The 14,804-nt window shown below is 35.6% G+C and overlaps 1 protein-coding gene across 5 annotated transcripts in view; it reads right to left on the bottom strand.

The window, feature by feature from the left end:
* Positions 1–14,804, bottom strand: part of LOC121166309 (inositol polyphosphate 4-phosphatase type II-like) — a 329,961-nt gene that overhangs the window by 144,383 nt on the left and 170,774 nt on the right. For all 5 annotated transcript variants that reach the window (XM_040995445.1, XM_040995448.1, XM_040995446.1 and 2 more), the window contains one exon: positions 3,704–3,851. In XM_040995445.1, coding sequence (XP_040851379.1) covers positions 3,704–3,851 — 148 coding nt within the window. The remainder of the gene's footprint in view (positions 1–3,703; positions 3,852–14,804) is intronic.

Raw genomic sequence — 14,804 nt, 5'->3', positions numbered from 1 at the left:
CTATTTAATAATTTGGGTTCACAGTCTTTTCCTCTCAGCAAGTGATAGCTGTGCTGTTGTTTCTAGCATTTAGTTACACAGGAAGAAAATTAGCCTGATTTAGCTTGGAAAGGGAAAAACAAAACTGCAGTCTCAACTACCTATTCACTGTTTTCTTTCAAGTTCTTCAGTAATTGCGTTTCTCTCTACACACTAAACGTTATTTTGTAGCTTCCAGCTCTCTGGCATGCACATCGAGCATCTTCGGACCCATTGTTTTAAATCTTTTTCCACCTGTGTTAGGATTTGAAAATGGCATACCATCCTGTCTTCTACGTTGCTGGTACAAGTTCTTTGTGTTCAATTCTTCATGCTATCTCTGTGCATTTCATTTGGCAACTGCATTTTTAAATTTCACTATTTTCTCCATTATTTTTTCCTGATTGGCCTTTCCCCCTTAGATTTTTTTCCTTAAGAATTTTTAATTTGGGTTTAATCAAACTTATATTCTACTGGTATTTTCTATATTTCCTACAGTTATTTTCTTCTGCCTGTTCTGAATTTTTGTACAATTTTTTTCTTCTAAATAAAAATCTAAAGGATCAGTGTTGAAACTTTTAACACCTTCAAATGATGAGGGAACTTGCAGAAAAGGCACTGAAGAGATAGTTATATAGAACAGTCTGATCATGATAATCCTTAGCCAATTTTCACAATCAAATTTTTATATAGTTTGGTTTCACAAGAAAGAATTTTAACTTTTTTTAAAACAATCCTGGTGCTCAGTTTGTTCTATGATGGTGCAGCATCATCTTTTGGGTCATTGTTCCTATTTATCCAACAAAACTGTCCATCGACCCTGGTTTTAATTTGATAAGCAGATGAAGGTACAAAGGGTGAGAGAAAAGAGACGTGAAGACAGAGTAGGAAAGGAAGGATGGGAGAGCAAGAGAACCAGTTCACGTGTGCTGGCTCACTCCTCAGATGCTTCCAATCCATGTAGTATCAAGATAAACTGAAAACTGGACACTTAATTAAGGTTTCTGACATGGGTAACAGACACACAATTAGTTGAGTTGCAGTCGCCACTTGCCCAGTTCTGTATTTGTATGTAGCTTAAATCAGGACTGGGACTCAAAGCGAAGCACTCGATATTGGATACATTGTACTGACAACAGTTTGAACTGTTAGAGGAATCATGTTTTTCTTTCAGTTAAATGTTCTTAGCATTAAAAAGAGAGAGAGAGATGATAAGACAACATGATCAGGCCATTAGGCGATAACCATTTTGGTGTGTTAAAAATTGTAAAAATAGTTACAGTGATTCTGCTTACAAACATTCGCTGGCCTAACCATCCATCTCTTTTGCCTTATTTCACACTCACAATTTCTTTCTAGGATTTTCTGTCAGCGTATAGACATCCAGAGCTATCAGTGGCGTGCGGGTAGATCCAGGGCTGAAGCAGCACTTCAGATGACTGCCCCAGAAGGACAGTTGCTCAGCCTTAAGATGTTTTCAAATTAATGACAAAAGACAAATTAGAGATACAGGTCTTTCTTCTTACTTTCTCCATGATACTGGTTTTGTTTTGCATTTTCAATGTGAAAATACTGGCCTAAAAATATTTATTATGTTAAATAATGTAACAATGTATAAATACGTGTCATTGATTTGCATAAGTGCCATCATTTTCCATGTCTTTATAGATATTGCTATGAAAATTAAGGACTGGCTAATGTTGTGAGATGCAGCTATTAAGGTGTCACTTTAGGGTACAGGGTTGTCCTAACTTAAGTCTATTTCATTTGTTAACTTCTCTTCTGTGTTTCACTGTCTGGTAAGTTATAAAGTCTTGCCTGGTTTCTCCAATCCGTGCCTCTCAGCTGACAGTCCTTCCTTATTCCATAACCCGTGGGGAAAATAGGCCATTTCCTCTGCTCTTCAGGTTGAAACATTAAACTTTACATGGTTCTGGTAGGACTACTTCTTAGGGTCCAATGACCCAGAATGAGGCTGTAATGAGGATAACAACTCTCCTATGACTTTCAGAAATCAAAACCTTCATTCTTCTAATCCAATACAAGTTCTTAAGCTCACCTATCCTTCCAGGGGACTCATGTTCATGAGCCATTCACCGCACTAGCTATAGGCAAGGATAGAACAGAAAAAGCTAACTTGAGAATCACTTGTGTTATGGATCCCTTCTTGCATCTGATTGCTACATAGCCTATTTACATTCCTGAATATGTTACAGTAGCTCTAGGCCTGTTTCAATATTGGTTCTCTGGTTTTTAAGGCCCAATTTTCCTCATTCTATTATCAAATACACATCCCCCTTTTAATGTTTATTTTCCTATTTACATATTATTTAATAATGATCCTGTTTCCTGCATATTTTCCTAAAATTAACATTTATGTCCTCCTCACTTGCATATACACCATCTGTGTAGTTATTCCTGCTCTAACCAATTCAGTTAATATGTTCCAGATTTTACCTGTCCTGTCCATGGCATACTCAGTCCTTGAGGTCACATGGATTCCCGCAGATTCAGAGCCTTTGTGGTGTTGGCATAGTTGCACACCTGACATTCAGCATTTTAAAAACCATGAGAGATTTGTTTAAAAGCCAGAGAGGCAAATAATTTGAGTAGTTCTGGTTCAGAGATCTTCTTAACCAATCAGCTGTGAAATCCTTCTGTCTTATTCTAGCAATATCATCCATGAGAACAGGATATTTTTCTCATTATTTCAAACTGGTTTTAGATCACAAAATATATATGAGCCTGTACTAGAAGTGAGTATTACAAAGCAGAGTCAAATATGAATTACTGACAGAAGCAGTGTCCATAAAAGTAAGGTGAAGACACAGAACTACTTCTAGGTCAAAATTCAAGTTACTCATAACCAAACTAACCTCAAGAAAAATATAACTCAAGTCACAAATGAAAATCACTAAGTAACTTAGAATTTTATAGTAGTCATATATATGAATAGAAATAGAAAACAGGTGACATTAATTGCACCAGTAATTTCTTAATACATTTCAAGTGTTAACATGTCGTTATTAATTCTGTACATAAATGTATTCATTAATAACTGTAGACCTGTTGTGTACACTTCACACCTATAGATCCTCTCAGATTCGATTAATCACATTTCAAGTGTCTAGTGGTCACCAAAGTGAATAGTGCAGGATAAGCTTTTTATTATCCTCATGCCTAAAAAAATTTTAGGAAACTAAGTTAATAAGCATATTAGCAATGCATGTTTTAATGCCTTTATTTAACCATTTTGCAATGTTTACATTTTTATGATTTATTTTATTTATGGAAAGGCAGGGTTGCCAAGAGGGGATGAAAGAAAGAGATTTTATATCCACTGGTTCACTCCCCAAATGATTACAAAGGCCAATGCTGCGCCAGGCTGAAGCCAGGATTCAGGATCCTCCTGTAGCTATTCTAAAAGGGGCAGGAATGTAAGGAATTAGGATATTTTCTGCTGCTTTACCAGGGAACTGGATTAGAAGTAAATGAGCCGGGTATTGGATGAATACCCATGTGAGATGCAAGCATTGCACGTGGCAGCTCAATCCATCACACCACAATGTATACATATTTTAAAACATATCATATATAATGAATATATATATATATCATTTTATTAATGATTTTAAAAAGATACAACACAGTAAATATGAGACAATAACAAATTCTTTTCTCTTACCTACACAAATCTTCTTTTATGTGAAGGGAAATCAATTCCTTAGGAATATGAAAAGAAAGTACGCTCTCCGACATTTGCTCCCGAATCCGCATCCACTTATTGTCAGATGTCGGAAATCTATACAGTTTACACACTGGGTTCTTTAATACTGGGATGAAAGAAAAAAGGGGAAAAGCCAAATTTTAAATGAAATAAAGGCACATCTGGTGATACTCAATCAGCAAAATCATAAAACTGTATGGTAATTTAAATATAGCATTATGATTTTATTTGATCAAAAACATATTCCTTATGAGAAATCAGCAGTGTATTGAAGTCTGAGAATTTTATTTCTTAAGTTTATTTTTACTTATTTGAGAGGTAGATTCAAAAAATAGAAAGAAAAAGTGTTCTTCCATTCATTGTTTGGCCTCACATATGCCTTCAATAACCAGGACTGGACATAATCAGGAGCAAAGGACTTCATTTCGATCTCCCACATAAATGACAGAAAGTTAAAGATTAGAATCATCATTTGCTGCCTACCTGGGAGTGGATTAGCAGCAATATGGATTGAAATCACAGGACTTGAATCTAGGCACTTCGATGCAGGATGTGGGATTAACACCACTACTCTGACCCCAGGACTTTTACATCTTATCTCTTTCAGCCATTTTTGGGAAATACCAGCTTTGTCCAATTTACGGGAAAATAGAATCAATATTTAATTCATGAGTGTGACTGTTTAATTTACTTTCATTATTCCCTCGTCTAAAGATTTTATAGGTACATGTCTATAAATGTGGGTGAAAATATAAATAGATGCACACAGCATACATTTTAATAACTACATTTCTGAATTTCTTCTTATCATCTTAGTTAACTTTACCAATATACACCGATGGTGATCATTTCAAAAATTTCACAATGTCTTACTACTAAAAAGCCTTTCTTAAATATTAGCAAATGTTCACTCTTTTGCTTAATATCCATTAAAATTGCACTATTATGCTGTTAATCAATCCAGACATTTTCTTCAAACCATGTGTTACAGAACTCAGACAGGGAGGCTGTAAAGAAATTGTGTTTATTGTAGGTGAGCAATGATTAAGAGAAAAGCAATAAGACCAGGTCTTATTTCAACATTCACCGAAAGTGTTTCAGAATGACAGCATGTTTTCCACAATTGCAAATCCTATTTTTTATTTCCATTGATGTCAGACAATAAATTGCTTTCTTATGCTTAGACTAAAGCTTAACTGGCAATAAAATGTCACATTAGTAATCTATGGCTAGTTGCCTCCAATTTACAATTAAAAGTGATTAAAAATGATAGTTGATTATAAAGTCAGTGTAAGACTTCAAATAACATTGAGCATGGAAGACAGGTCAGGTATTATAAATATGCAAGGTGAAAATGCCTTTCTAATACTATAGGGTCCAACAATGCCAACATGCTTCCTTCCCTGCTGGGGAAACATGTTTTTTTGAATATTGAAATGCAGATCAATTCTTGCATTCTTCCACCATCAGACCTCCTTAAGGGGACACTCTGAATATTAAATTGCAAATATTTATGCCACATCAGAAACTTTAATTTCAAACATCCTCATCCTTCAGCCACTGGATACAAACCTCCCAATCCAGTTACATACTTTCTGCCATGAATAAAACAAATTGCTTACTGCCCAATAGGGCAAATTATCCAGAAGAAAACAAAGTATTCCTAGTGAGTTGAGAGAAAATATTTTTAAAACCAATAGTTTAATGTCCAAAGGTCATGCTTTGAATGTACACATGCTACTTTTACATTGCATCAATTATATCAGGTGCATACGACATTCATATTTGTTTTATTTCATTGAAAAGCAAGACTCTATAACCACTCAATTAAAAAAACAACCCAAATTCCATTCTTGTTTAATTTAACAAATTTTTCAAAAATAAAAAAATTTCACCACCACTGCATTGTCCTGTCTCTAAAGTTAGAAAATATTAGATTATTTTATATTAGATGTAAACATTTAATGCAACATAGCCAATCCGTTCAATCATATATGTAACCTCATGAATTCATGAGTGATGAGTGAATGCATCTTTTAATGGTAAAATAAAATAACTTATTCCAAATGTCTGAATTCCTCCTAAGTACTTATTCAATTACTAATTCCATGTACATGTTTCCATTTTTAACTACAATTTTTTTTGCAAAGCTATACAACATTTTTCAATGTACAAAATAACACTAAAATTCTCAGATACTTTCCTTTTTGTACATTAGTAAATCTTTTTCTTAAAAAAATTGTATTCTGAGGTGCTAGCATTGTGGCATGGCAAGTGAAGCCACCTGTAGAATTGGCATCCCGTTATTAGAGTGCTGGTTCAAGCTTTGGCTACCCTAATTCCAGTCTAGTTTCCTGCTAATGTGCCTGGGAAGACAGCAGAAGATGGCTCAAGTTTTTTCAGGTCCTGCTATCCATGTAGGAGACTGGAGTGGAGCTTCCTGCTACTGGCTTTGGGCAGGTCCAGCCTGGACTGTTGATGTCATTTGGGGTATGCAACAGAAGATGGAAGCTAGTTTTTTTCTTTCTTCCTTCCCCTCTCTCTGTTTTTCAAGCAAATAAATATTTTTGAAGAAATAATTTATTTTGAATTATGCCATAGAATATATCATCTTTATTTTCATTTTTGATTCCCAACAAGTTCTTAAACCCTTTTTGTTTTAATGCTTAATAAATTTTCATTAAATATTTGTTGAAATAGCTGAAGCTGAAATAGATGTTAATTTAATTAATGACCTCTACTATTCTTTTTTAATTACGAGATGAACATCACCCAAAGACTCTATGGAAATACTGCTCTTTTTAAATGAAACATGTGGGACACATAAGAAAGGGAGCAGGCAGCCTAATTATAGAAAACATACCAATAAACTATCTTATCATTTTTTTATATTATGAATTCTGAACTATTGAGAGTCTTAAATCTCCAAATGTTAGTATTAAATCATGTATATGATTTATCAGTATGTAAATGCAGTATCTCGATGGAATCATTTTGCAAATCAATTTGATTCAGCAGCATCCCATATTGGACAACTATTATGTGTGAAATAAAGGCACCTACAGACACTCTGTAATGTATTATATCTTCCAAAATGAAGAAATGTGCTTTGATCTTTTACTATAATACTATTGTTGCACTAGTTTCAAAAATAGCACATACAATATCCTCAATGCAAAATTCTTGCTGGGGTCATGGTGGGAAGTTTTATCCTCACATAAAAGAAAGAAAGGGTGCTCATGCATCAAATGCTGAACAATGGGCCACCCATGATGATCATTTACTAAGTTTTTTTAATGCTTCTGCCCATAGCAGAGATGCAGTTTTAACGATTTGGCACACATACCCTTGCTGTGTAAAAGAGAAAATGACATTGTAATTGACTTTGGACTTTCAACCTCCACTGTGCCAAGTGTTTATTCAGGTAGAAGATGCTTTTCTGACCATACAATGGGCTTAACCAATAATAAGAAATAGACAACATCTATTAAAAGTGTTGTTAATGCTTATGTTTATCTATTTGAAAGGCAATGTTACAGAGAAAGAGGGATAGACTAAGAGTGAGAGGCATCTAATATCAACTGGTTCAGTCCCTGAGTGGATGCAATAACTGGAGCTGGGCCAGTCTAAAGTCAAGAACTAGCAGCTTCTCTGTTTCCTACAGGGGTTCAGGGGTCCAAGCACTTGAGCCATCTTCTGCTACTTTCCCAGATACATTCTCAAGGAGTTGTTAGAAGTAGAGCAGCCAAGACTCAAACCTGCAGGCATATGAAATGCTGGCACTCCAAGCTGAGGTTTAGCCTGATACATCACAGCCCTGACTTCCACAAGGTCTTTTAAAAATACAACTTCCTATGTATTCTCATCTTCACTGCTCTGACCAGATAATTGCTGAAAGTATCATGTGACAGTACCAAGAGAATTATAATGAGGATATTTTGAATAACACCATGGTCTTATAATGACACACTGAGTTTAAATTTATAAACCAAATAAAATCAGCTGATACATCCTCCCGGGGCCCATCACCTGAGAAGAATGCAAGGACAGAAAGTAAATGATAACTTTTTCCTCTTTAAATATGCCACACAAGTCAGATTTCTACATTAGTTTCCTGAGGCTTTGTAAAATAATGTATAACCATGTAGTATGCCACCTGCTTTTCCAGGGGATTCAGCAATTGTAAAAGCCAAGCTGTTGCAATTTTGAGTTAACCAAAGTATATATGCCAAGGAACTGTTCAAGAGACAAAAATAGGGAACACACACACAAAATAAGGTTTCTGCTCAAGCAACCTGAGGCAGAAAAGATAAAGCAGAGAGACACTGCAGGGCCAGTTGTCTCTTGTCTGTTTCTATAGAACAAAGATATGAGAGGAGTTATCAATTTATGATTGGATAAAAACATAAGGAAATAAAGAATTTTGACTCCAGAAGATTTGCTTATAACATTTACTTAATCAGAGGATCTTTTCTTGACTGTGATTATTTGCATGCATTTCTTGCTTTCAGAATGTACTACAAGTTTTATACTCAAATAGAAACTGACTTTATTGCCTTCAGGACTTAGAAAATCATTCTTTAAATGTGATGCAGAATCTTGTAGGGAATCCATTCACTCTGTAGTTTTAATTATGCAGTCGTATGATTGTTTAATTACTCAGCTGAACGTACATGCATTGCTTACTCTCCAAATACTGTCTTACATGTAATAATTGTAACTCTGCAATCCAGTTAGATGCTCACATTCTCTCATTTGTGTTTGCAAGTATATTAGATTCACATATATCTTACATGCAGTTGGATCTTTTTGAGATTGGATGAGAACTAGAAAACCTAAACACAAATTATGAAAACATTATGCTAAGCACAGATGTAAAAAAGGCTGGGCAAGAATATGTGAGTGGAGCTCCAAAGTACAGCACAGGGATATTACATTTTAAAACTAGGACTTTGAAAACATAAATCTTTAAGAAATTTTTAGTAACAATTCTCTAGATTTTCTTATGAAAGCCAGATTGTGTTACAGTTTTTTGGGCCAAAAAGAAACAATGAATTCAATGACATAACACATAAGCTAAGTTTGACCAAGTGCTGCTTCCTTCATCCAGCCAAGCACATAAGCTCCTGGCCTTCCATCTTCCATTCCAAGGCAAAATAAGGAGAACTACTACAGAAATAACAATGAAAGATATAACTAATATTGTTTGAGTAGTGAATTTGGACTGAAGAATGTGGGTTTACATCGTGGGTACTCAAAGGATTTACTTCAGCTTTGCTCATTTTGTTTTAGTCGATAAAGGACATAACCAGAAAAGCCAAAGGCTGATTGTTCTTTCATGCTGATAAGTCTGGAATGAGCTGAAGTCCACGGCAATCATCAAGTTTCTTTTAGTACACCTCTGCTTCAGGCATTCCCTGTATCTCAAGGGAGCCCTTGACTCCAATATCTACTTGTACTCTTCCTATAAACTGGATTTGGACAGTAACCCTTCCAGAAAACTTGCCATTTCCTCTACCATCTCTTTCCCATCTCTCTGACCATTTGCTGCAATCTCCATCATAGTTTTTGTCAGTCACACAGCAGTTGTCTGCTGACTAGACCTTGTCTTCCTCAGAATGCTATTTTGTGAAGGGAGGGATCCAGCTGCTTAAGTCAAAGTCTTGTCACTCAGTTGTTTTCCATCATTACTTGCCACATGGAGAGAACAGTCATAGCACCAACATCTGTCTTCACTGATAAAGGGTGACATAAGAGAGAAGGACGTAACTAACCTCTCCTTCTGACCAGAGTGCAGAGGCATTATGATAAAGACAAAATTGAGTACCATGGAAACCCATTCACAAACTTGTTGAAAAAGTTAATTCTCTGTATGAACTTATTGTCCCCTATTTTACCTAAAATATGTAGGACAGGAGATAGACCTACAACATAAAGAACACTGAAGAATTTAAAGATATTTGCATTTTGTTATTAGCGACTAGTGAAGACATTTAACCTCTTAAATATGCTTGTTTAAAGAGAACGGAATACATCATACTTGTTTTAAAAATCTGGTAGGTTAAAGGGATATTGGCCCACTGTTTTAAGCTAACATGACTACAGATTTCAAAGATAAAGAACAGCTAACACAACTCAAAATCTATGCAAATTAGTACAGGCAAAAGATAGCATATTATTATAACATATCATCTGACATTTGGCAAAGCAATTGATACAGTCTCACATGAAGGAAAAGAACAGAAGTGGATGGGTTGGGGTTTAGAATCTCATGGATTTGGGGTCGCCTGGACATTCATTCAAGACTCAGCACATGTAAGACAGGTGAGTGTTCAATATACAGTTACGACAATGTTTGGGATGCCAGTATTCAATACTTGTGTTCAAGTTCCTGCTCTGCTCCTGATTCCAGATCCTTTGAGGGCTCAAGTAGGGAGGCCCTACCATCAGCCTAGGAGATAGACTGAGTTCTTTGTCTCCAGCTTACGCTTAGCTTGGTCCAACTGTCATGGGCGTTTGGATAGGAGATTCTCTTTCTCAAACAAAAAAATGAGTTAATGAATGAATGAGTAAGGAGGGAAATACTCTTTAATATCATTGAAAATACTTTGAATCATTGATGGGATAATGATGAGAATGCTATTCTACTGTTTAATTCAGCCTATAGCATTGTAAAATCCCAACAAATATTTACAATGTAAGAATACTTCAAAAAGTTCATGAACTTAATAATCTATTCAGTTTCTTCAAAATATGCATTCATGTGGACTTTATTTTATCCTCTCTAATACGAATACAAATAAAAGGAGGATTCCTTATATAATCTTCTACGTATAAATATGGTATTTAAATTATAAGAGTCCAATTTTAAGGGTCAATATAAGACTTAAATTATAATTCATTCTCATGTGAACTTTTTAAGTACCCTGGTAGAATGTGGCAGAACACAATTTTTTAACAAGAATTTAAGTGAAAAAAATGTTAAAAATGCATTAAACATAACTTAAGCTCAATCTTAAAATTAAAACAAAAAAAAAGACAATTTCATAGTGTGGCATAGCTGGCTAATCCTCTGCCTGTGGTACTGGCAACCAATATGACCACCAGTTTAGGTCCCCGGCTCCTCCACTGCTAATGTGTGAGAAAATCAGGTGAGAATGGCCCAGAGATTGGGGTCCTAGCATCTATGTGGAAAACATGGGAGAAGTTCCTGGCTCCCAGTCTTAGGTTGCTCCATCTGTGGCCATGAAAGCCATCACAGGAGTAATTCAGCGGATGGACGATTCTCTCACTCTCTCTGTCTCAATTAAAAAAAAAAAAAAACCATGGTTTGCTCATCTTTGTTGGATGAGGTCCAGCAACAGCAAAACGAAAATAGCTTTGAAACTTGATGCTATTTTGCTTAAGTTGTGAAATTATAGTTAACCGATTTCAAAAATGTTCCAAAGAAATGTGAAAAAACTTTTTTGTCACAGCACTTAAGAAAATACCAAGAACATACCTCGTCAGCCCCTATACAGAAATGCTGCAGAGTATAAAACTTGAGACATTTTGTAGGATGCCTGACAAAGTGTAGCCTTTTATCTTGTTTCAGGATGCATATTTATTACAAGTTCCCTGGTTAAACATTGAAGTTATATTCTATAGTTTAGCTTTTTGTATTTGAGGTTTGCAGAAGTTATTATAAAAAATAAATATTTCATTTTTACAGAAAAATCTTAAAGAATTTCATAGTAGTTTTAATGAAATATTTATTTTGTTTTAAGCCTGTTTAAATAGGAACATCTATCCCACAGAGAAGTGATTTTTTAAAAATTTATTTATTTTTATAGGAAAGTCAGATTTACAGGGAAAAAGAGAGACAGAGAAAAAGATCTCCCATCTGTTGGTTCACTTCCCAAGGGCCACAATGGCCACAGCTGAGCTGATCTGAAGCCAGGAGCCAGGAGCCAGGAACAGGGTCTCATTCTCGACTACTTTCCCAGGCCACAAGCACGTTGGATTGGAAATGGAGCACTCAGGATACAAACTGGTGCCCACATGGGATCCCAGTGCTTGCAAGGATTGGACATTAGCCACAAGGCTACCGCTCCGGGCATAAAGTGATATTTTCTATCACATGTACTAACTATAAGCTGCTAAATATAAATATGAAGAAAAAAAAGACATGAGACAGCTGAATAGTACCCTATAACCATTTTAAGGTTTATAGCAGCCAGTTGTGCATATACTAAAATTGAGATGTCAATGAAGCAGTTATAGGATGAGGATAAGAACTCATATTTTCTAACAAGTACGTCACTCGGTAGCATGTCAGTTAACTTCATGATGTTGTTAATTTCCATGTTTCTTCCTGTTGTTGAAGTTGTGTTGTGGCTTTTCATTGGAGGGGATGATATTCTGCCAGCTCTACTTTCAGATCAAGGATGGTTTCCCAATGAAACTGTTGAATTTATCTGGACAATAAGATGCTGGACTCTGTGTGGTCTATGCACGTAATGATGGAATTAAGACTAGTTTTGAGCTGTACTGCTGTAATACTATAGAGGAAATCAATATGGGAAGAGGGCTTGGGGAGGGGTTTGGGGAATTCCAGAGCCTATGGAATTGTGTAATAAAGTGAAAAAAAAAAAGCAACCTATTACCTGGAGGTATTTAGAAATTGTAAATGACCTTTCATTAGAACTTTAAAGATTCCCAAGAAAAAAGGAGCCACGTGAAAATGAGCAGGGAATCTTAATCTGGTACTTATATTTTACCCCAAAATTTAGCAACCAGATAAATAAATAAATAATAGTATCCAATAGAAAAAAAATGAGAACTCCAGAGAAAGGCAACTAGAGGTTACAAAGAAATTACATATGACTATGTGAAACTGATTAGAATGAATACCTTGAGGATATTCTTAAAAAAAAAAAAACAGCAAAAGCTAAACTAAACATTAACAAAATAATGTCAAATATTTGTGAGCCTAAAGTAGAACCAAAAGATTCCCAATTCAATTTCTTCATCAAACAAACAAACAAAAGCAACATACACAGCAGTTGAACTCTGTCAGGTCACACTGCTGGTTGGCAAACCTGGGCTTTGACACCTGTTCTTTTGACAGCTTGTCCAATGATGCCATATTAATGTTTTGAGACCCCACTGGTGACTGCATGGCTGCAACATAAAGGTGTCTTAGAAGCTGTCCCTTAGCAGGAATCAATAGTTCCACAACCATGTGAAAGACTATATTATTTACACTGTCTACATTTAAAATCAAGTTCTTTTCCTCACAGATCCACCAACCTGCTAGGTTTAAGCTTTTAAACTAACATTTTACTTAAGTGAAAAAGTAAATAATCAAAGAGTTGGGTATATGGTCTAAACAATTTATGAGTAATAAAGTTAGAAGGTCAAACTCACTAGAATATTTGTATATCTAACATTGCATCTTCTAGTGTGTCTGTTACACCTTACAGGTGAAGCACTGTTTCCTTTGTTTTACAGGTCTGTAGGTGCGTCTCCGACTTCCTCCTCAACCTTTTTCTCCTTCCCTCAATTCCCTGAACCTGAGCGATACACATGCCACTTGCAAAATGAAACACATCATAAGAAAGGATAGCACATTAGAACAAAATGTGTTTTCTTTTTAGTTTTAAAATAGACAAGTGAATTTCCTGAATTATAAATGAAATCTCTGGAGATGTAAACAGAATGGCAGACAGCTTCTATAAGATATGACGTTTTTTCATTCAATAAGTACTTTGTAATTCACTTGAGACTACCAAGATCTACATAATGCATTAATACAAAGCCTTGAGAAGTATTTCAACAGCTTCCTTTGCCTTCAGAATTTTTTACATAAAAATTTCACATGAGAATTTATGAGCTAATATTAAACTATTTTAGATCAATAAATAGAATAAAAAACAAAAAGGAACACGTGGACCAGTGACTCACAGACTATGTCTGCACAATGGACTTGTGTATATGTTAAAGAGAAACATTTTACAGATAGTGTTCAGAGTTTTTAAAACCTAAGAAAAAAAATCTCAGCTTTTTGTATTCAACTTTCATGTAGCCTTATCTTTATCTAATATAAGCAAGTTGAAGAGAAACGTGTGATAAACATCCTTGTGTCTTAGTTCTTGTCCAGACTGGTGGACCAAGGAAACTTAAAAGCATCATCAGAGGGATGGACAGTGTGGCACAGCAGGTTTACTCACTGCCTGGGACAATCCCATGCCATCTGATGTCAGAGAGCAGGATTTGAATCCCAGCTACCCACTTTTAATCCAGCTTCCTGCCAATGCATTGTTGGATGGCCAAGTGCTTGTGCTCCCACCACCCTTGTGGGAGACACAGATGGAGTCTCCCCACTACCCTATCCTTCACTATGCTCTATGTCTGCATTTCTCTCTCTCTCTCTCTCTCTCTTTCTCCTCTCTACAATATACTGCTTTTCAAATGAATGGAAATAAATACTTAAACATTTTAAAAAATCAATACAAAGAAATGAAGTCTGACCATTTAATTTTCTGCTCCAATGGAAGGAGGAACACAATCATCAACCATTAGTTACTCCACTGTGTATTTATTTCATCAGGACAACAGAACAGTCTAAAGACAGAAACTCGAATTAAGCCCAGTTTCCCTTATATGTGGCTGGTACCCAAATACCTGAACTACCACCTGCTGACTTCCAGTGTGCACATCAGGGGGCAGCTGGGATCAGGAGCACTTCCAGTTCTAGAACTCAGGTATGGGATGCAGGGTCCTAAGCAGTTACACCAAATACCACATTCTAAATAAGAATACATTTTATCTGCAGAAATCAACTTCTCCCATCAATTCCAGCTTTCATTGTCCTATTACTAGGTAGATATAGTTACCTCATGATGTAGAATTTAGTGTAGTAAATGACTTACAGGGTTTATGGTCCTCACATTAAAAAGTGCAGATTTATTCCCCCATATGTTGTCTCTTTGTTCTTCTGTACATATTTGCTTGCTTATAGAGTCATTTTTTTCTCTTTAAAGTCTTAACCAATTAGTATGCTAAAATAGTCTTTTTC

Source organism: Ochotona curzoniae, unplaced genomic scaffold (assembly GCF_017591425.1).
Source record: "Ochotona curzoniae isolate NIBS_2020 unplaced genomic scaffold, NIBS_Ocur_1.0 patch120, whole genome shotgun sequence".
In the NCBI taxonomy this organism is placed as follows: domain Eukaryota; kingdom Metazoa; phylum Chordata; class Mammalia; order Lagomorpha; family Ochotonidae; genus Ochotona; species Ochotona curzoniae.
This window is presented reverse-complemented; position numbering and strand designations above follow the sequence as displayed.